This window comes from Tenrec ecaudatus, chromosome 12 (genome assembly GCF_050624435.1).
Source record: "Tenrec ecaudatus isolate mTenEca1 chromosome 12, mTenEca1.hap1, whole genome shotgun sequence".
Lineage (NCBI taxonomy): Eukaryota > Metazoa > Chordata > Mammalia > Afrosoricida > Tenrecidae > Tenrec > Tenrec ecaudatus.
In genome coordinates this window covers 114,654,127-114,677,751 of record NC_134541.1, presented here as the reverse complement: position 1 = coordinate 114,677,751, position 23,625 = coordinate 114,654,127, and the positions used below count along the sequence as shown (strand labels likewise).

Genomic DNA, 23,625 nt, shown 5'->3' with positions numbered 1-23,625 from the left:
GGGAGTTCCCCCAGAGATTTGTAGTCTAAGAAACCTTGTGGGGCAGTTCTGGTCAATCCCTGTGAGTTGTTGAAATTAACCAAATGGTAGTGGGTGGGTGGCCTGATGTGTGATCTGGAAAATGATGCCTTTAATGTGCAATTTGTCTATATTTTTCCATTGTTGGGTTTACATTGATGCATTCTTGCAGTGATGTGCTTTTAATTTTTGACGTATTTTGTCCTCTGGGTAATCCTCCTCAGGATTATTTCCCCCCCTGTGTTCTAAAAGAGCTATTGCTAATGGGGGGGGGGTGTTTTATGTGTAAATTTGGTCAGGTACCCAGGGGCAAGTATATGCAAAATCCCTTAAAACCAGAATGGTAGAAAGTAAATGTTTAGAAAATGATGGCAACATATGTACAAATATGCTTGATACAATTGATGTATGGAATTATAAGAGTTATAAGCGCCCATAGTAAAATAATTTTAATACAAAATAATGTAAGAGTACTTCCAACTTTCTCTTCATCACAAATTACTTTCTCCTTGCTAAAATATGAAATAGAAAATGAATGACCCCGTTTGGTTCAAAGTAAGTTTATTCTTATCCTTATTTTAATATTAAAATTTGAAATATATATATAAACATGAAAGAATTTTACATTAAACATGTATTATTTACCACCAAAATTCTACCACTTGTATATTTTATTGTGTGTCTCCTATCCATTAGTCTTTTAAAAAAGAAATTTCAACATAAATTTAACAACTTTTGAGTTAGTTTTAATTAATGATCATGGCTCTGTGTATCCCGTTGATGAATTTCGGATAGTGTAATAGCAAAGTCATAGTATGCAAGAGGAACTATGGAGTGACTGCCAGATAAAACAGCCAGCAGAATCGGTGTTTGGCTGAATTGACTGACTCCCACATGATTAAAAAGAAAAGCAAAGTTTATTATACCTTGATAGATGCCAATGTGCAGTTGTGAGTATAATAGAAAGTAAGGTGCTATCCATTTATAATTCAGAATGGTTGACAAGGGAACAGATTATATAACATTCTTGAAAATATAAGAATGTCAAAAAACAAGGACTCACGTTTTTATAAAAATTTTTTTTAATTTTTTAAGGTACTAGTTAAACAGTTGGATAATATCTTGTCTGCTGTACATGATGTACTTAATGAAAGGTAAGTAGATAATAGTCCAATTTAAATGACTTAAAAAGTGTTACAGAGATTAAATAGTAAATATACAAGAAGGTAAAACCCATTGGCTTTTTAAAATCTGGAACATTTAACGTAGCCCTGGGTTCTCCTGTCATATGTGTGTTACCCTTTTTCTATGTTCATTTCCATTGAATATAAATCTAATCCACTTGAAAAGAGAATGCCTGTCGTCCCTCAGCCTACCCCCCCCCCCCAACTCCCCCACTCTACCTCTCCTTAAAACAAAAGAGATTTGTTTCTTGTCATTAACCTGACTGCTGACCAGGAGCATTGCTTGGTGTACAGTAGCATAACTCAGAGTCAAGCATTAAGTTCATTTTGTTACATGAAGACTTTTGAAACTGCTTGAAGAATAGAGAAAGGGAGTCACTTCCTTTGAGCAGTGGAGGATTCAAGGCCTCACATTCATTCCTCAAGGGGCTCAGAGTCATTTCTTCAGTGGGGTTTCCCAGAGAGCTGCACAGTTGGAAAGAACCCGAATTCATCTAGCAGGTTTCCATCTTACTGCCTTTTCATGGCTTCATTTTATGTAGTTATTAATATACTTACGCCAGTGTTGTTCTCCCTGTAAGCCCATAATTTTCAGCCATTATCATTTCTTATTTTTCTGTTTTGACCATTGGGCATTATATATTAGAAAATAGAGTTTATTTTATGATAATTTATTGCTACCCTTTCTGTTGAACATTTAGTGTTTGAGATACAATTTTAAACCAGAATTTTAGTTTTTTTGGGCCTTTGACCGCATATCATTGATTTCTGTTCTAATAAAAAAAATCTAATGTCTGACGGTGACATTGTCTTTGGGCACAGCAGTAAAAAGAGGGTGCAGTGTTTTCAGTGGATAAGTTTTTATGTAGTATGAATAGATAGTTTTAAAACCTAAGTTAAGACTTTCTTTTATAAGATATGTCATTCTTGTCATCTTTGAAAACTTAAGCCTTTTTTATGTTTGGATTTTAATAAACAGCAGCAAATTGCTTCAAGAGTTGAGACAGGAAGGAGCTTGCTGTCTTGGCCTTCTTTGTGCTTCTCTGAGCTATGAGGCAGAGAAGATCTTCAAGTGGATTTTTAGTAAATTTAGCTCATCTGCAAAAGATGAAGTTAAACTCCTCTACTTGTGTGCCACCTACAAAGCACTGGAGGCTGTAGGAGAGAAGAAAGCCTTCTCATCTGTGATGCAGGTAAGACTGGGGAGACAGACGAAAATGCTCCTTCGCATGCATCCTTGGAGGGGATTTTGATGAACGGAAATTTAGATGGAGAGTTATCAGCTTATAGTACAGATCACAGAATTAAAATTTCTCTTCCTGACCTGAAGTATAAAGCCTACACACTGAAGGTCTATTTGAAATATTTGGGGTTTTGTTTTGCATTTAGCTTTCTGTCAGCCTTCCCTTGAAGTTGTACAGTGCTAGGATCATTTGCAGATTTTGGAATGGGAACTCCACCAGGACCTGAGGTGCCTGTTCCAGCTGGTAGAAAGGGAGCTACACATTATTTAAGGGGGACAAAAAATAAACATCACTCCTCATTCTAAGCCTTTTTAGGTTTGATAACATGCCACAAATTTTTATTCCAAGAAATGCAAAACAATTATGTATAAATTAATACCAGACTATAAGTGACTGCATTTTTGTTGTATTGGTATCAGGTTTGTATCCTTTTGCCCTGCATATTCAATCTGTATGCTGAGTAAATAACCCAAGAAGCAGCCCCATTTGAAGAAGAATGCAGTACCGTCAAGTTTGGAAGAGGACTCATGAATAACCTGTAGAACCTTGGATGACCCAGTCCTCCTTGTTGACAGTGAAGAGTACTTAAAGCATTACTCATGAAGATCAGAAACTGCTCTGGTAGAGATGACACCTCAACAGAAAACTGAAATCCTTATACCCAGACCAATATGTAACATCATGATACACACAGAAAAGATGGAAATTGGAGAGGATTTTACTTCCCTTGAGTCCATCGTCAGTGTCCATGGAAGCAGCAACAGTAACAACAGCAACCAAAAAACATGATTCATGAACATTTCTTAGGTTTTATTACATTGGACAAATCTGTTGCAGAAGACCTCTTCAAAGCATTGAAAAATAGATTTCACTTTTTTTTTAAATCATTTTATTGGGGGCTTGTGCAACTCTTATCACAATCCATACATACATCCATTGTGTCAAGCACATATGTACATTTTTTTTAACAATTTATTGGGGCTCATACAATTCTTTTCACAGTTCATACATATACATACATCAATTGTATAAAGCACATCTGTACAGTCTTTGCCCTAATCATTTTTTTCTCTTTTCTTCTTTTACATTTTATTAGGGACTCAAACAACTCTTACCACAATCCATACATATACATACATCAATTGTATAAAGCACATCCATACATTCCCCGCCCCAATCATTCTCAAGGCATTTGCTCTCCACCTAAGCCCCCTACATCAGGTCCTCTCCCCCCCCCCAGATTTCACTTTTAAGTACTAACCAAGTCTGGTATTTTCACATGCATGTAAAAATTGGATAGTGAGTTAAGGAAGTACATAGACGAATGGATGTCTTTGAATTGTGGTATTGGTGAAGAATCTTAAACACTCCTTGAATAACAGTGTCTTGGAAGAAGTGCCGTCAGGGTGTCCTTTTGAAGCGAGGATGGTGAGAGCTTGCCCGACCTCATGTTGAACATGTTATTAGGGGGGATCTGTCTTTGATGAAGAATGTGTGAGTAAATGAAAGGGTCAGTTTAAAAGAGGAAGACGCTCTATGAAATGATAGACATGGTGGCGGCACAGTGGGCTGAAGCATGGCAGAGGACGAGGCCAAGCTGTTTCGTGCACCGGATTGCTATGCGTTGGAGGCAGCGTGACAGCACATAACAACACTGTTTCTAGAGAGCATTAGTGTGCTTGGAACTTCTCAAGTCTTTGTTTTTATTTCTGTATAAATCGTGGCATTTTATTAGCCTATGGACCTAAAATACACATAATTTAAATTCAAATGAATGGCGTATATTTTCATTCCTATCAATCAGTTTCGGGTATCTAATCCAAACGCAGCCCCCTGCCATCTAGTTGATACTCATAGGTACTCTACACAAGATTTCTGAGCCTGAAATCTTTACAGGAGCAGATAGCCTCGTCTTTCTTGCAAAGATAACCTGGTCGGTTTGAACTTTTGACCTTGGCATGAACAGTTCAATGTTTATCTGCCAGGGCCACCAGGGCTCCTTAGTTTTAGAAATAGTCACTATCAGTGAGCCTGATTTGCTCATTCTCTTTCTCTCGTTGCATGTTCATGTTTTGTAATTTTTGTTTTTCAGCTTGTAATGACCAGCCTACAATCCATTCTTGAAAATGTGGACACACCAGAGTTACTCTGCAAATGTGTGAAATGCATTCTTTTGGTGGCTCGATGCTATCCTCATATTTTCAGTACTAATTTTAGGGTGAGTTTTACCCCTTCCAGACAGTGAGTACCCCCTACCCCACCCCACCCACTTTCCAGACAGTGAGCTGGTGAGGAACTCTAGGTCTTGGGTAGAAACTATGTTCCTGATCCTTTTGAGTATAATTAGGGAGAGTTGAGGACCCAAGCCTTAATAGTGCAATCATAGTTTTATAAAAAATAGCAACTAGACTTTTCTTTTGGCATTCATGCCTTCAGATACTTAAAGAATAACAAATATTTCATTGTGCCACACAGGTGTTCCATTAATGATCACTTCCTTTCCCCCTGTAAGTTTCTTTAAAGTGAGGTGGGTAGACACAGGTGCTCCCTGTAGAGTCTTTAACGGGAACAGTCCATAGGTGTAGGGTAGCAGTGTGATTGTAAAATGATGACACAGACCCTCTCTTTTTCCTTTCAAGGATACGGTTGATATATTAGTTGGATGGCATATAGATCATACTCAGAAACCAGCGCTCACACAGCAGGTGTCTGGTAAGTCATTTCGTATGTACTGGTCATGTGAATATTGTGGACAGGGCCTGTGAGGAGTAGCTGTTAATACTTTGGTAATTCTTTGATAATTATTTTGGTTATATAAATGAGTATTACCATATATAGTCGAGTATAAGCCAACCCAAATAGCAGCTGAGGCACCTAATTTTACCACAAAAATAGTGTAAAAAAACGCATGTTTTACAAAGCCCACATGGAAGAAGCACACCAGTCTGTGTGATCACGAGGTATCGAAGGGATGAGGTATGAGGCATCATCAGAACAAAAAAATCATTGTGAATGTGGGGAGGGGGAGTGCAGAGTGGAGACCCAAAGCCCATTTGTAGGCCACTGGATATCCCCTTACAGAAGGGTCTCGGAGAGGAGACTAACCAGTCAGGGTGTAATGTAGCAACGATGAAACCTACAACTGTCCTCTAGTTTCAAACTGCTTCCTCCCCACACTCTCATGATCCCAATTCTACCTCGCACCTTTGGCTAGACCAGAGGATGTACACTGGTACAGATTGGAACACAGGGAATCCAGGGCGGATGATCCCTTCAGGACCAGTGGTGTGAGTTGCAATACCAGAGGGGTGGTTTGGAAAGGGGGAACAGATTACAAGGATCTACATATAACCTCTTCTCTGGGCGATGGTCAACAGAAAAGTGGGTGAAGGTAGACATCGGACAGTGTAAGATATATGACAAAGTAATAATTTAAAAATTATAAGGGGTTTATGAGTGAGGAGGGAGTGGGGAGGAAGGGGGGAACAATGAGGACCTGATGACAGGGGCTTAAGTGCAGAGCAAATGCTTTGAGGATGAGGGCAATGAATGTACAAATGTGCTTTATACAATTGTTGTATTATGAATTGTGATAAGAGTTGTATGAGCCTAATAAAATGATTAAGAAAAAAGAAAAATGTGTGCTGAAAAATTGGTTTATACCAAAGTATGTACAGTATTTATCTTTTCAAAGGAAAATTAGTAGATAGAATATCAATTGTAATGTTATATTGGTGAGGAATTGAAAAACTTACCTCAAGTCACTGTTAACATGAACTGGTCAGAGAAAATAGAGTAATGTCAGTACTATAAATGTCCATGGAAGAGTAGGTTTTTGTGACTTTGTTTTGCTGATTTTTTTAACGATTAATTTGGAAATTTGTCATAAATGATCAGTAGTCTCCCCCCTTTTTGAGTTGAGAGTGGCCAGCATGACACATGTTGACAGTTCAGCCTGTCCTTGGTGCTATTCTTTCTTTTAGCTTATTTGTTCGCATAAAGTCCAGAAAAGAGAATATGTGGACAAGAGAGGCTTTACCGCATTGTCACGGGGACGTAGGACTGAGGGTTAGCAAGCTCGGTTGGTGGTGGACTGTGGCATTTCCCCCTGAGGCACGTGCACAGCCACGGTTGGGGTGTTCATTCTGCTTTAGAATAAGGATGAGAGTTAAGATTGCGGTTTTGGAAGAAGGTCGGCAGCTCCAGCTTGAACGATCAACGGTTACACGGGATCAGTAGGTGGACAGTCCTATGAGCAGGGCATCTTTTTAGGATAGGCACTTTGAAAACCAGGTACTATTTGAAACGGCCAGAAGGAACATGTCTTCCTTCACTGTCAGCATTTCTTGTGTGATTCGTAGGATGGTTGCAGAGTTTGGAGCCATTTTGGGTCGCCGACCTTGCATTTTCGACGACTCTTCTGGGTCAGTTCCTCGAGGACATGGAGGCTTACGCCGAGGTGAGCATAGCCAACGTTTTCTCCGTGAAGCACCAGAGACACAGACCTTGTGCCCTGCACTGCTAACCACACAGCTGGTGGTTCAGAGGGCTCCGACACAGAGAGAGGAGGTTGTCTGCGCCTGTCAAAAATTAAGCTTCTGAAAAATAAATAAAAACTTAAGCTTCTGAAACCCCGTGGACATATTTTAGGCTATCCTAGATAGTGGAAGGTCACTATGAGTTGGAATTAACTGGATAGCAGGCAGAGGGTTTAGCTTTTTGTGCTTATTCTTCAAGTGCGTAATGTTGATGTTTTATACTTAGTGCTGAGTGGTTCCGAGAACACTTGGAGCGGCATTCTAGCAAGTACTAATTCAGAAATGCCAAGAGCTTTGGCCCCATGGATAACTAACTGTGTTTCACTGTATTGTATAAGTGCTAAATTTTTTAGTATATGTACTAGATGACTTTAATTTAGCTAAATGTTGACTGAGATATTTAGGGAAGGAAAAATCCTCCTTTTATAATTTTCTCATTAGATAAAGATCCTTCTGTATTTGTGGAAATTCATTATAAAGTTAATTGACTGTTAAGAATTAGGGGCTTGTTTTGGGTGGTTTTTTTGTTGTTGTTGTTTTAATGCTTGATTTGAATTTCTACCAAGGACCTCGGCCATGTGGCATCCGGGGAGTCTGTGGATGAGGATGTCCCTCCCCCATCAGTGTCATTACCAAAGCTGGCAGCACTGCTCCGAGTCTTCAGCACTGTGGTGAGGAGCATTGGGGAGCGCTTCAGCCCAATTCGGGGCCCTCCGATTACTGAGGCCTATGTAACAGATGTAAGTGCTATTTGTTGGATGTTTCTTGATTCATTAACAAGTAAAACTTGTTTTTTATTGTAAATATTTGCCTTTACCTATTTAACTGCGTTGTTAGTAATCCTTCATTTGGTTAGCAGGTATGTATGTGTCAGTTGAATCCTAGATCGCATCCCCTCACCCCACCTGCACCCCACGGATAAATAGAAAGGCCATTCTGAAATTTAACATGTCTGTGAACTTGACTTTTAGGGGATTCTTTACCATTCCGCTTATTTGTGTTTTATGCACAATTTAAAATTGTGCTCTTTAAATGTGGATTTAGTTTTTAAATAATGGCATCTCTTTTTCCTTCCTAGTGTATGGAATAATATCTGATAAGCTGAGAAATTAATTCTCTGTGAGCATGATAGGATGAAACTGCTTGTTAGTTTCACATTGAGATAAAGAGATATAAAAATTTCAAATATATGGTTGTCTGAGACTTATAGGTGGGTAGCAAGATTGCAGCCCCGAATATATAGCCACTGGCATTACAGTCTAGTGAGTGAGTCCATGTAATCAACATGCCAGGTGTTCCCTGTTTGTTGTACTTGGATCAGAGGGAGAGACAGGAAGGATAAAACCTGAATGGTTACAATAAAATTTTAGTGGTCAAACTTCCTTTTGGAAGCATTTATTTTTGCTGCACACATTGCTGTGTAGAATAGGATATATGTCGGGAGAGTTATGTTATATATTCTTGGTAGTGAATTGTGTATTCTGAAGATAATTAAAATTGAAATTTTAAACCTGCTAGAAATTAGTTACATTTTGCTTTAGTTTTACTGTTTAGAACACAGTTGTTTATTGATTCTCAGCCTTTTGACTAAGATCAAGTGAAGACAGTTGTTTGAAAATTCTGTCCATGTTGAAGTAACAATCCCACGTGGACAACCAAAGGAACTGAATCTAATCATTTTTGATGATAGTTTTTATTCTTTTGTGAAGGTCCTTGCAAATTGTTTAAAAAAAAAACAACTAACTGCATGTTGCATATTTAAAATACTTTTCAGTTTCAATTTGTTTTATTTTTAAAGTTCTTATTAGAAATTTAGTACTCGGGGCACGGAGCATGATAGTGGGGCAGGAGGAAAGTCAAGGGAAATAGAGGAAAGAGCTGGGAGGCAAAGGGCATTTATAGAGGTCTAGACAAAGACATGTACATGCAAATATATATATGAGGATGGGGAAATAGATCTATGTGCCTGTATTTATAGGTTAAGTATTAAGATGGCGGAAGGACCTTGGACCTCTACTCAAGCACTTCCTCAATGCATGAGTACTTTCTTCTATTAAATTGGCATTCTATGATGCTCACCCTCCTGAGGGGGGGGGAAATAAGAAATTTAGTACTCAAAAAAATTTAATACTCAAGTAATGACCATAGTACATTAATGTTTTTTGTTGTTAAATGATAGCATTTTCATAATTCTAATAACGGTGAGAATGATGCCATTTATCTTTAAAAGCAACTATTAATACTGAGCGTTAATATGTGTACGGTGATTGGATGCTTAGTTGACAAAGATGGATTACTCAAAGGTAGTATGGAGGGACTGTTTGCATGTTGTTAACTCTGTTACTGTGCTAAGTTCTGATGTAGTTTGCACCAGTACATTTAGTGTCTTTGGGGAGAGAGGACAGGGTTGTGAGCGAACCACTTAGTTGCTTCCTGGGCACAACAGGATGAAACACAGCTCGTCTTGCTCTGTGGCGGATTCCGTTTCTTGTCACAGTCATACTGGAATTTTTCTAGCCGAGATCATTTTGTGCATGTGTTACTTATTATTCAGCGAACTGGATTATTAAGAGAGTATGGGCAAGTTAATTTTTGTTTGAAACTGCATTAAATAGAACCAATTTTTTGCTGTTGGGAAGCATGTGAATTTTTTTTAAAAGCTGCTTGTTTTCCCCATTTGCAGGTTCTGTACAGAGTAATGAGATGTGTGACGGCTGCAAACCAAGTGTTTTTTTCTGAGGCTGTGCTGACAGCTGCTAATGAGTGTGTTGGTGTGTTGCTCGGCAGCTTGGACCCTAGCATGACTGTACACTGTGACATGGTCATTACATACGGATTAGATCAGCTGGAGAATTGCCAGACTTGTGGTACAGATTATATCATCTCAGTCTTGAATTTACTTACACTGGTATGTGAAGTTTTCTTTCTTTTTCCCCTCCCTGTCTTTTATGCACATGAAAACAACACTATTTTATTTTCAAGCACACAATAAACACCAAGATTCTGCAGTGCCAACGAGCGCTTCTTAGGGATTCTTCCCAGACAGCATTGGGCATATTGAGAATAAATGACTGCTGATTATCAGGAGTCAAGATACAGAAGCCATTGACAGTAAGAGCGCTTTGTAGCCAAGACCTTAAAAATCCAAAACAGCAGTTTACTTTCTAAGTAAAAGATAAATTATTTCCTTTGTTCATGGGAGGGCAGGGGGTGTAGACCCTATTGATTGTACACAGCTCACTTCAAGTGGCTCGGGTACGAGCTGTAAAACATGCAGGTTTAAGTGCATTTTGTGTCCGTTGAAGTATTCGTGGATGAAAACCAGAATCTACAACTTACCTTAAAGGAAAGTGCAAGTTCCAGGCGGTTTTATTGTTTCAATAACAGGACATCTAAAACCAGGCAAGGAAGTCCCCAAGCAAATGATGAACATGGCTCACTGGTGTCTACCTTCATCTTCTCAGCACTTGCCTATTTTTCTTTTTGTATTACTGAGCATTGTTTTGATCACAAATACAACCCAAGTATAAATAAATAAATTCTATCTTTTAATACTTCTTCCCCATGTTCCTTTAAATAGTGGTGGCAGGGAAGAGGTGTTCAATGTCTTCTCAGCCTGTTTGGCCATACTTGTTCCACCTATTTTAAAAACAGTGTGTTAACTTGGCCTTCCAAAATCCTTGTACAAGAGCACATTTTGTTAAACCCTGGGACACCAGTTCCATTGATGCTGTTGATAGTGTCCAAAAGGTGAGGATGGTCATTTGGCTGGAAGCAACTGGGAGGGATCTTCAGCAAATGAAGACATTGGGGACCGGAGCCAAGGCAAGGCACATCTTGTCACCAAGATACTGGCTCCTTCCATGAAAGTTTGGAGAATGTCACCCATTGCCGCTGGCCCAAACCATGGCCACCGGTCCATTTCTGGCTACCAGTGTGGCTGCGGTTAGGGCACTGCTGTGATGCAGGTCCAGGGGTCTTGCTTCCTCTGACTTGAACCATACTGCAGTCAGTCATGGAGATCAGACCTCCCCAAACCGCAGAAATGCCTCCCAGCTGGGTGCTCTGCTTTTCATCACTGTCGACCTCCTCATAATCTATAGTTGACTTTCACCGGAGGATTCCGAGCCCCTTGGTTGCTCTATGCTAGCCGTCCACGGTCCACCAAGGACAAGGCTTTCACGCACACTCCTCCGTCTTCACCTCAGTGACGTTAGTGATGCCAGGCAAACTGGGTGGGAGTTTCTTTTTGGTTGCTTTTCCATGTACCAGCTTCTTCAGGACCTTAATTTAAATTGATATGAAGGAAATGAAGGGCTTTTCTTCTTTTTAGAGTGCAGCAGCCTGTTTATTTCCTTTACTATCCGTTATGTTTGTTTTACTGTGTACTTTATTACTCTTGATACATACTGTATGAGAAGATACTAGAATGGCTTTTTTGAGAGTTGCTTATTTGTTGCCCCCTCCAATTTGAAATTTATTTTGTTCCTTTAATTTTATAATGATAAGCATCCTAGCATCTTTTTATTAGGATATTTTGAAGCAAAAATGGATATCGAGAGAATAGTGTAGGGACTCTGCATACTTCACACATCTCTAGTTAGAGAGAGAAGGCACAGCTGGGTTCATCCATGTCCCCGCACTTTACCTCTTCTTGCTGCTCATCCTCCATCCCCAGAAGGACTATTTCAAGTCAAATTCTGCAAGACATTCTGCTGATGGTTTTACCAAAGTCACACTTCCCTTTGGCCAATCTAACAAATGCTTATTTTTAAGTATAGATACATGTATCATCTTGAACCCAAATCAAACCAAACTCCCTGTCATCAAGTCAATGCCAACTCATAGGTAGTTTCTAAGACTGTAACTTTTTTTGGGCGTCGAAAGCCCCATCTTTCCCCCATGTAGCAGCTGGTGGTTTTAAACTTCATGCCTTGTGGATCTCAGCCTAGCATGTAACCAGTATACCACAAGGGCTCCATGTCATATTTACATATATAATAACATGTTAATTGTGACACATCACACTGTCATACTCACTCCCTGCTACCGAGTCAGTTCCGACTTACAGGACAGGGTAGAACTGAGCCTGTGGGTCAGTTTCCAAGACAGACTTTGCAGGAGGAGAAAGCCTCCGCATTCTCCCTTGGAGCTGCTGGTGGTTTCAAACTGCTGGCCTTGGCAGTTAGCAGAACAACATTTTAACCATTTCCATCAAGTCCTACACAAGTCCCATTATATGTTTGTAAAACCTTTTTACTACCTCAAGCAAACTATACCCATAAGCAGTCACTGGCCAAGGCATGTTTTGGCACCTAAAATAGTAGATTGATTTCTGGGTCTATTTGACCCACTGATTCCAACAGATGACACCACTTTCTGCCTCTCAGCTCCAGCTTTTGAGATACAGAACAAAGTGCCACATGCCACTGTTTAGGTATTTTAATGTGGTGTTTAGCCACCCTGGCACAGGAAGTGAATGCTGACTTTATTTAAAGTAGATTGTGTTATACTAAATATCGATGTTAGGTTATATTTCAGATGATATCCTTTAATCCAAAGAAATATTTGAGCAGTGCGTATTACATGAACTTGGAATTTTCCCAAGCATCACTTCATTCTTAATAGGAACGGAATATCAGGCAGTTCCAATGTGTTATCTTAAAAGGGTCCAGAAAGAAAAGTTACTGTACAATAAGTAAGGAACCCTTGTGACGTAATAGGCTTTGTGTTTGACTGCTCATCACAAGGTCAGGTATTTGAGCCCATCTGCTACTCTGCAGGAGAAAGCCGAGACTTTCTGCTCCTATAGAGAGTTGCAGTCTCGGAAACCTTAGAAGTTCCACTCTGCCCGTAGCTTGCTGGGAGTCATAATCGGCAGAACGGTAGTGAGTTTGGCACAGAAAATGTAGATTCAGATGTTCACAACCCCCAAAAGACCTGTCAGACTCCTTTCCTGAAACTAAAAGGTCCCAGCTTTGTTATAAGATGGCATAGCTTCTCTACCGGTGAAACGTTTACAAGGAAAACCAGCATTTTTCTTATAAAGATGCTTGGTGTCAGCCTCCCCTCAGAAACATTTAGCACAAAACATCCATTGACTTCTGTATATTAAAGTATGTGTTTCTCTGTATATTAAAGTGAAATGTTTACGGTGTACTTTCAAGAACAATTCAGATCTTCAAAATGTTTATGAAAATTGCTATAAAATCTTGTATTTTTGACACTCAATTGCCCTCATACCTTATATATATATATATATATATATATGTGTGTGTGTGTGTGTGTCTTTTCAATTTTTTATTTCCCTCGCTGCTCCAGCTGTGCTTGGTTGTATGGGCGTGGTGTCTGGTAGATTCTAATGCAGAGAGACCTTCTAGGACAGAGAACTGCCCCTGTGGTTGGTCTCCAAACCCTGCCTTTAAAGGCTGCACAGTGTTTGTGGGTTTGCACCTTGATTAGCAGTTCAGTGCATAACTAACTATCCACCATGGGTCCATAGAAAACTTCCCTAGGAAGCCCCTTAATACCTAATTCTTTGTCAAATATATCTTACCTTTTCTGTGGGTCTATAATTTGTGGATCTGAATGCTTCTCATGTTTAAAACTAGGCTGATAGCTGAAAATATACTGGGATACTCAATCGAAGAAACGACAGCTGATGCCATCTGTCCAGTGCAGTTTTCTGAATTAAGTGCCCAGCTAACCCTAGGGGAGGCCTGCACATCAAGACACCAAGAAAACTATTTTTTGTGGTTGGGCTGTGTTCTCTGTCCCTTCTCCCATTCTGCTCCCCAGACCATGGTGGCCATGAAGTCTGGTGTCTCTGTGCCTTTATCTATTCTACATGTTCCCTACAAATTGGGTCGTATCCTGTTTACCTTTCTGTGTCTGGCTTATTTCAGTTAGAGTTCACTCGTGTCAAAGCATGTATCAGTGCTTCATTCCTTTCCATGACTGAATGATAGTCAGGCATACACATACACCACATTTTCCCTTGCTCATTGATGGACACTGGGATTGTTTTTACCTTTTAACTACTGTGAATAATGATGTTTAAATCTCAAATGATAATATGATAATTGTGTATTCCACTTTAGTTTTGTTTTGTAAAAGAACTGCTGGGCTGTTTTTCATAGCATTTTTGTTATTTTACGTTCCCATCCTCAATGGGTTCCAATATCTCCACATTCTACCCAGTCCTGGCAATTTCTGTACTTTTTACCCAGGTGCATCAGTTATGAAGTGGGATAGCTCGTTGTATGTCCCCGAGTTGGAATAGAGTCGATAACAATTGATTTGTCTTGTTTGGTTAATGATTCATAGCGATGAAACATTTGTCTATCTTTGTAGAAATAGCTCTTAAGTTTTGGCCCATGTTTTAAACTATATTATTTATTGCTAAAAGCATTTTACCAGAGACAGGGAAACAAGTGCTCCAAAATCAGTGTGGCAAGGAAAGTATAAGAAGGCTGGTAGGGCTTGATCAAGGGCAATGTAACCGAGGACTTACTGGAACCCAAGTGAAGGCTGAGCATGACAGTGGGACAAGAGGAAGTCAAAGGAAATAGAGGAAAGAACTAGGAGGCAAAGGACATTTATAGAGGTCTAAATATAGGTATACACATATGTAAATAAATATATTTATATATGATGATGGGGCAATAGATCTATGTGCATATATTTATAGGTTTAGTATTAAGTTTGCAAATGGACATTGGGCCTCCACTCAAGCACTACCTCAATACAAGAATACTTTGTTCTGTTAAACTGGCATTCCATGATGCTCACCTTCCTGATATAATCGCTGAAGCCAAAGCAGGTGAATAAGCAAATGTGGTGAGGAAAGCTGATAGTGCCTGGCTATCAAAAGATACAGCATCTGGGGTCTTAAAGGCTTGAAGGTAAACAAGCAGCCATCTAGCTGAGAAACCCCAAAGCCCACATGGAAACACACCAGCCTGTGTGACCACGAGGTGTCGAAGGGATCAGGTATCAGACATCAAAGAACAAAAGTCGCATCATTGTCAATGAGGGGCACTGCGGAGTGGGAACCCAAAGCCCATCTGTAGGCAACTGGACACCCCCTTTACAGAAAGGTCACAGGGAGGATATGAGCCAGTGGAGCAACGAAGAAACATATAACTTTCCTCTAGTTCTTAAATGCTCTCCCCTTCCCCCCACTATCATGATCCCAATTCTACTTACAAATCCAGCTAGAGCAGAGGATGGACACTGGTACAGATAGGAACTGGAAACAGGGTAATCCAGGACAGATAAACCCTTCAGGACCAGTGGTGAGGGTTGGTGAAGGGAAGATGGGGTAGAAAGGGGGAACTGATTACAAGGATCTACATTTAAACCCTCTCCCTGGGGGATGGACAACAGAGGGGTGGGTGAAGGAAGACGTTGGACAGTGTAAAACATGATGAAATAATTTATAAAGTATCAAGGGTTCATGAGGGAGGGAGGGGGAAAATGAGCTGATACCAAGAGCTCAAGTAGACAGCAAATGCTTTGAGATTGATGATGGTAACAAATGTACAAAGTGCTTCACGCATTGTATGTGTATGGATTATGATAAGTTGTATGAGCCCCCAATAAAATGATTTTTTTTAAAGTATTTTAACATTTTGATGGCACAATGCAAGGCATTAAAGCATAACTTGCATGTACTTTTTATTTTTTCTTTCAGATTGTTGAACAGATAAATACAAAACTACCATCATCATTTGTTGAGAAACTGTTTATACCATCATCTAAATTGCTATTTTTACGTTATCACAAAGAAAAAGAGGTGAGATATATATATATGACATGATTATTGTGGTCACTGACAAGTTTGACTTGTGTTGCTTACTAGGTTATCCAGTGAAATTAAAGCTAAAAGCAGCACATGTAGGTTATAAAGTTATCATTCAGAATTAGTGTTTCATGTTGTAAACTTCTTTCCTGACTCATTGCTTCTCAACTGACTAGTCAGATCCACTGTGGATTTGGCATGTTGGGGAAGGAAACCAGTTGTAAGACTGCTGTTTGTATATGTGCTTGACACTAACTGTTTTGAAAAACAAATCTATTCAAGGAATTTTATATTTGCAATTTTAATTAACTTCATTATAATAATGTTTTGTAGAACTGTAGGTTTTTTAAGGTTTTTTAAAATAGCTAGTGTTTTCAGTAAAATTCAGTGGTCTAGACAGTGAATTTAGAAATCTTTGTGTTGTCACCATTATGCAGTGACTTATTTTCCATTTAATTGTAGATAACCAACTTTCCACTAAAATTTAATGTCTCTGATGTTTCGTTCTAAGATTGTTGCTGTGGCCCACGCTGTTTATCAAGCCGTGCTCGGCCTGAAAAATATCCCTGTGTTGGAGACCGCCTATAAGCTAATCTTAGGAGAAATGACCTGTGCCCTGAACAACCTGCTGCAGAGTCTACAACTTCCTGACGCCTGCCCTGAGATACAGCACGAGGCCTTTAAGAGTCATGCGTTCAATGTAGACAATGCCAAATTTGTAGTGATATTTGACCTCAGCGCCCTGACTACCATTGGCAATGCCAAAAACTCACTGATTGGGGTAAGTCTTGAGTTGTACTTTCTGTTTCCTCAGTTAAACCTGTGCTTATATATTTGTGTATTTTCTTTATCTTTCATGGTTATGTGTTTGCAGAATCCATCTCTGACGTAATTGTGGGAATAGGCTCTCGGCACTATGTGTAGTTCTCCTTTTACGTTGACAACCCTTGGGTTTTCTTTTTATGAAAGTGTCTTGTGAAGTTCTCGTCTGTACCCCAGCCTGCTTAGGAAAACCCTACCCGTGTTGTCCGCAGTTTGCATGCGTCTCGTTGACGTGCAGCCTTTCTGGTTTTGCTGCTGCGGTCCCCATCTTCCACTCCGTTGGGTGCACGCACTTTTTTGGCCTTCTTCACTGTCCACCATTCTGTTTTGTTGTTACTGTCAGAAGCATTGAGTTGGTCTACCCAACAGACACGAGCTAGTCTAGCATCATTACTCTGTGTCAGCCCATATTGACACCCGCCGTGTCAGTGTATCTCAGTGGGCTTCTTCCTCCCCTTTTCTCTTTTTTTGCCGACACTCTCCCTGTACTGAGTTTGATGTCCTTCTCTAGGGTCTGGGCCCGCCTGAGAACGTGTGCAAAAGCTTGCAAGAGAAGAGTTCTTTTAATTACCATTCTAATCATACTGCTTCCAGCACAGCTGAGACATTCTACTGGCAGCTCCTGGTCCATTGGCTAGTCCGTGTCAACACTAAAATTCAGAGGCATCAGCTCTTCAGTTTTAAATTTACGCATCGTCCACTCATTGAAAATTGCATGGCTTGGGTCAGGTGCACTTTAATATTTAAAGTGACATCTTTGCTGCTTAACACTATAAAGAGAGGCCTTGTGCAGCAGATTTACCCAATACAATGTGTCCTCTGGTTTCTTGACTCTAGGAGCATTCCCTTAGCCTTTTAGGAAGCTAATAAGTAAAAGTTTTTTAGTTTTTCTTTCCCTTTAAAAAAACTTGAAGCAACCCTCCTGCTGTTCTCGCTCATAGTGGGCCTTGTGGGGTTGAGTGACGTTTAATACGAAATGTAGAATACTAAAAGGCCTTCGCAAAGTTCATGGAAAATAGCTCTAAAATATAATGCCATTTTCCCATGAAGTGTTTGAATCCCCCTTGTGTACTTAAAGGATGTCGTTTCTAAGATACGTAAAGAAAAACTCACTTTCCGCATTTGTTCTCACTTGCTGTCCGTCTTTCCACATCTGTTCTCACTTGCTGTCCGTCTTTCCACATTTGTTCTCACTTGCTGTCTGTCTGGTTTGATCCAGTTGTCTTCACTTCAGTCATGGCGCTTGTCTCAGGCTGTAGTGAACGATCCCTCTGTGTTCGAAAATTTGGATTTTTGAAGCACGTGGCATACTGGCTGGGAGAGGTGGCTATGTCTTGCTTCTGGAAATGAGGAGAAGGGGGTTGGGACTGGGTAACCCCAGTAGAAAGTGTTTTAGCAGTAGGAGAAAAAAGATGGGCAAGCAGGAAAAAGGAGAAACGTAAAAGTGTTTAGCTGGTGCTCCTCTTCCCCACATTGCTAGACCACTTGCCAGCTACTCTCCAGAGAAAATAGAGAATGTGAATTCTACTGCACAGGAAGGATTAGGAGTCACTAACAATTCTGCAGCCATCACTGCACCATCACCTGTTTCTGTAAAGAAAGTTTACAGTAGCAGCTGCTGTTATTTGCTTATATTTTGCCCGTGACTCTCTGTGACCATGGCACAGCTGATGAGTTTATGTGTTACTGCACATACTATAAGCCCAAAGTGTTTATCATCTTGTCTTTCAAAACATTTGCCCCAACCCCTAGACCACTATATTTCTCCCAAATGTAATTCTCTGGAGAAAAAAAAAATCTGCACATGGATATTTTAAAGAGTAAATTATTAGGATGCTCATGTGGCTCAGCTCAGATACCGAAAACCAAACATTGACTTTCTTTTGTACCTCATTAGATGTGGGCGCTGTCTCCAACTGTGTTTGCGCTCTTAAGTAAGAGCCTGATGATTGTACATGGCGACCTGGCTGTTCACTTCCCGGCCATTCAGTATGCCGTGCTCTACACACTGTATTCTCACTGCACCAGGTACTGTATTGGCAGGTACTTCTGAAGAAGGAAAGTGTTTTCGAGGAGAAGGGTCTTTCAAAGTATACATTTTATTTGTTGGTTCAACTTGTCGATTGTTTTCTCTATATTAGTTAAAAAACGATGGCTCCGTGTTTTGTCTTTTAGGCATGATCACTTTATATCCAGTAGTCTCAGCTCTTCATCCCCTTCTTTGTTTGATGGAGCTGTCATCAGTACTGTGACTACAGCTACAAAGAAGCACTTCTCAATCATATTAAATCTCCTAGGGATACTGCTTAAGAAAGATAACCTTAACCAGGATACAAGGTAACTCATAGTTTATCTTCTTAACTGCCCCTAACTGTGTTACTTTAGGGAACTCTGGTGGCGAAGAGGGTTATATATTAGGCTGCTAGCCACAAGGTCAGCAGTTCAAAACCACCAACCGCCCCTCTTGCTACTCCCATTAAGAGTTACAATCTCAACCGATCACAATAATCTACATAGGGGGACAGACAACAGAAAAGTGACTGAAGGGAGACATTGGTCTGTGTAAGATGTGAAAAAATAATTATTATTTACTTATTATAAATTATTAAGGGTTCATGAAGGAGGGGGCAAGGGAAAAAAATAAGGAGCTGATGCCAAGAGCTCAAGTAGAAAGAAAATGTTTTGAAAATGATGATGGCAACAAATGTACAAACGTGCTTCACACAATGGATGTAGGATTGCAATAAGAACTGTACAAGCTCTCAATAAAATGACTTTTTAAAAAAAGAGTTATAGTTTTGCAAACCCACCGGTACTGATTTCCTATAGGTTCGTTAAGAGTAGGAGTCAACTCGATGGCAGTGAATTTGAGGATGGTGTTAGTTTGGACTTAGCAATTTGAGAATTACAAACATAACTTATAGCGCCTTTACACAGTAAGGAAATGCTTTAAATTTTGCAGCATACCTAGCATTGTATTTTTTTTTAATTTTAACAATTTATTAGGGGCTCATACAATTCTTATCACAGTTCATACATATACATACATCAATTGTATAAAGCACATCTGTACAGTCCCTGCCCTAATCATTTTTTTCTCCTCTTTTCTTTTTTTACATTTTATTAGGGACCCATACAACTCTTATCACCATCCACACACATACATACATCAACTGTATAAAGCACATCCTTACATTCCCTGCCCCAATCACTCTCAAAGCATTTGCTCTCCACTTAAGCCCCTTGCATCAGGTCCTCCTCCTTTTTCCCCCTCCCTCCCCTTTCCCCCCTCCCCCATGTGCTCTTGGTAATTTATACCTCGTTATTTTGTCATATCTTGCCCTATCCGGAGTCGCCCTTCCCCCCTTCTCTGCTGTCCCTCTCCCAGGGAAGAGGTCACATGTGGATCCTTGTAATCAGTTCCCCCCTTCCAACCCACTCACCCTCCACTCTCCCACTAGCATTGTATTTTTAAAAATTGATACCTTTGGCTATAATTTGTGCTTGTTTTGGAAAGTTTTTACTAAAAGTATATAACCCTTTTAGCAAAATCTGTAATTGCCCTTCTCATGCCTTATTGTTTAATATGTTTAGGTAAAAATGAAAATGAATTTAAGAGTAATTGGGGATGGGGTGTTTATTTTTATAAATGTGAAATCAACTACCTGCTTTGTTTCAGGAAACTGTTAATGACCTGGGCATTGGAAGTGGCTGTTTTAATGAAGAAGTCTGAGACATATGCACCATTGTTCTCTCTCCCATCTTTCCATAAGTTTTGCAAAGGACTTTTGGCCAACAGTAAGAGTGGATCATAATTATTCCCAGCCCAGGGAAGGGCAGTTGCTGCAGTAACTTGAACTGCGTTACATACTAAGACATAGTGTGCACAAGCTGTTTTAAATGATTGACATAATTTTAAGCTTTTGTGAAAGTTTGTACATTGCATATTTTACATTTTCCTCTTATTTAAAAAACATTTGCTATGATAGAATACACATAAACAAAATGCTTACCATGGTAATTGTTTTGACGTCTGCACGTCATTCACTGTGTCTTGTGGCCATCACCACTACCCATTTCTACAGCCTCTATGTCACTCCAAACAGAAGTTCAGTAACCTCACAGTTATGTCACTCCAAACAGAAGTTCAGTAACCTCACAGTAGTAATTCCCTGACCCCTGGTTACAGCCGCTAAACCTCTCTTTGTCCTTACCTACGCTAGATATGTAAATGGATCGTACACGGTTTTTACTTTTGTGCCTGGCCTAGTTCATTCTGTGTGTTTACAGGGTTCATCCATGTTGGGACACGAATTTGTGTTTCATCTTTATGCCTGAATAATAACAGTCTCCATATAAATGCTACGTTTTGTGTAGTCATTCATCTCTTGCTGAACACTTGGTTATTGACACATATTGGCCATTGTGGGTAGCGAGACTCTCTTTTCAAGGCTCCTGAGTATTTACCCAAAAGAGGAATTGCTGATCGGTGTGCTGGCAGGGTCTACTGGAGGCAGTGAGGTTTACTTGTTTATGCTGGTAATTCTCTGCTTAACTCCTACTCCAACTCCAACTCTCAGAATGTTTGCACTGTGGTCTCCCTGCTGCGTTCCCTCTTCTCTAAGAGTTTTATTTCTTAGATTTAGGTCACTGGTTCATTTTGAGTTAATTTCTGTTGTATATCATAGTAGATACTGGTCTGATTTTATTCTTTTGCATGTGGAGAGCCAGTTGACCCTGCACCATTTATTGATGAGCCTATTTCCCCATTGTATTGACTTGGCATCTTTATCAAAATTATTTAACCATTACATTTGAACATGCAATTCTATTCTCTTGGCCTGTATGGCTATCTGAATATTGTATTAACTGTTCTGATTACACTATAGTACAATTTTAAGTCAGTAATTCATACGTCTTCAAAACTGCTTTGTATTTTGAACCCCTTGCAAATTCATGTTAATTTGAAGATCAGCCTTTTCTATATCTACATAAATGGGTTTGGGGATTTGAAGGGATTTTGTTAAAATGTAGGTTTCGTTGAGTTAGGATGAGTATCCATACAATATTACGTCTTCCAGTCCTTGCATATGGGATGCATTTCCATTTATTTAGGTCTCCATTTTCCCACCAATGTTTTGTAGGTTTTAACATATTCAAGTCTTGCACTTCCTGGTACTGGTTACCTTTATACATTACTCGTGTATTGCAGCTCAACTAACTTTAGCCTGTTGATCTCCCACCCTAAAATTTTGCTGAATTCACTTATTCAAGTAGCTTTCTTGTGAGTTATTTGGGATTGTCTACTTTCTGTTCTCTGCAAGTGGGGTTAGTTTTACTTCTTTCTCTCGGCTTCATTGTTGTGTGTGTGTTCTTGTTTGTTTTGCCCAATTGTTCTGGCTAGAGCCTCTGTACAGTGTAGAATAACAGTGGTGATAGCTGGCATCCATGTCTTTTTCCTGGTCTTGGATGTAAACCTTTCAGTGTTTCTCCCGTGAGCATGATGTTTCATATTATCTCGAGGGGTGGGATGTCCCTGATCCCCTAGTGAAGGATGGATTTTGCCAAATGCCTTCGTGCCCTCAGCTGAAATTACCGCATCGTTCTTTCCTTGTTCAAGTAATGTGATGATGTGTTACCTTGGTTGATTTTCCTTACACTGAACCATCTTTTGATTCCTGATACACTGTATACTTCCAAATTTTCCTTAGCAGAAGTTTTGGATAGCAGGTTTTTTAAAAAAATTTTTTTATTCATTTTATTTGTGGTTCTATTGGGTGCTCATATAGCTCTCATCACAATCCATACACAATCTATTGTGTCAAGCACATTTGTACATTTGTTACCATCATTTTCAAAACATTTTCTACTTGAGTCCTTGGTATCAGCTCCTCATTTTTCCCATCCCTCACTCTCGATAATTTATACATTATTATCTTTTCATGTCTTACACTGACTTTTCTGTTGTCCACTAGGGAGTGGGCTATATATAGATAATTGTGATTAATTCCCCTTCCCCTCCTGGTATCGCTATTCTCATTATTGGTCCTGAGAGGTTTATCTGTCTTGGATTCCCTATGTTTCCAGCTCTTATCTGTCCTTGTGCATACTCTGGTCTAGCTGAATCTATAAGGTAGAATTGCGGTCATGATAGTGAGGTGGGAAGAAACATTAAAGAACTAGAAGAAAGTTGTATGTTTCATTGGTGCTATCCTGCACCCTGACTGGCTCCTCTCTTCCTTGTGACCTTTCTGTAAGGTGTGTCCAGTTACCTACAGAAGGGCTTTGGGTCACCAGTCCACACTCCCCTCATTCACATTGATAGGATTTTTTGTTCTGGGTCTTTGATGCCTGATCCTATTGACACCTTGTGATCATACATGTTGGTGTGCTTGTTTCATATGGCCTTTGTCGCTTCTCAACTAGAGATGGCCACTTGTTTATCTTCAAGCCATTAGATCCCAGACGCTATTTCTTTTGATACCCTGGCACCATCAGCTTTCTTCACATTTGCTTATGTACCCATTTTGTCTTCAGAGATCTCGTCAGGAAGGTGAGCATCATGGAATGCCATGTTATGAGAACAAAGTGTTCTTGCATTGAGGCAGTATTAGAGTGGAAGCCCAATGTCCATCTGCTATCTTAATACTAAACCTGTAAATACATGTACATAGATGTATTTCCCTATCGTTACATATAAATATATTTGCATATGTCCAAGCCTGTATTTAGACCTCTATAAATGCCCTTTGCCTCCTAGCTCTTTCCTCTATTTCCTTGTACTTCCCTCTTGTCCCGCTATCATGTTGGGCCTTCATTCGGGTTTCAGTAATTCCTCTCAGTTACATTGCCCTTGATCAAGCCCTACCAGGCATCCGACGCCTTTCTCATTGTTGTTCCCTTGTCTCTGGGTTTGTTAACACCCACTTCTTCCCCCACCCCTTGTGTGTCCCCCACCCCACCATTGGTCCTGTTGTTTTCTCCTCCAGATTGTTTATCCCACCTATCTTATCTAG

General features: G+C 39.9%; 1 protein-coding gene across 3 annotated transcripts in view; it reads left to right on the top strand.

Annotated features, from left to right (window-relative positions):
- The window catches only part of SMG1 (SMG1 nonsense mediated mRNA decay associated PI3K related kinase), a 112,968-nt gene that overhangs the window by 38,526 nt on the left and 50,817 nt on the right, over nt 1-23,625 (top strand). For all 3 annotated transcript variants that reach the window (XM_075564559.1, XM_075564558.1, XM_075564560.1), the window contains 12 exons: nt 1,114-1,172; nt 2,182-2,395; nt 4,539-4,664; nt 5,086-5,158; nt 6,808-6,905; nt 7,551-7,724; nt 9,668-9,892; nt 15,680-15,781; nt 16,299-16,568; nt 18,507-18,637; nt 18,785-18,946; nt 20,289-20,407. In XM_075564559.1, coding sequence (XP_075420674.1) covers nt 1,114-1,172; nt 2,182-2,395; nt 4,539-4,664; nt 5,086-5,158; nt 6,808-6,905; nt 7,551-7,724; nt 9,668-9,892; nt 15,680-15,781; nt 16,299-16,568; nt 18,507-18,637; nt 18,785-18,946; nt 20,289-20,407 — 1,753 coding nt within the window. The remainder of the gene's footprint in view (nt 1-1,113; nt 1,173-2,181; nt 2,396-4,538; nt 4,665-5,085; nt 5,159-6,807; nt 6,906-7,550; nt 7,725-9,667; nt 9,893-15,679; nt 15,782-16,298; nt 16,569-18,506; nt 18,638-18,784; nt 18,947-20,288; nt 20,408-23,625) is intronic.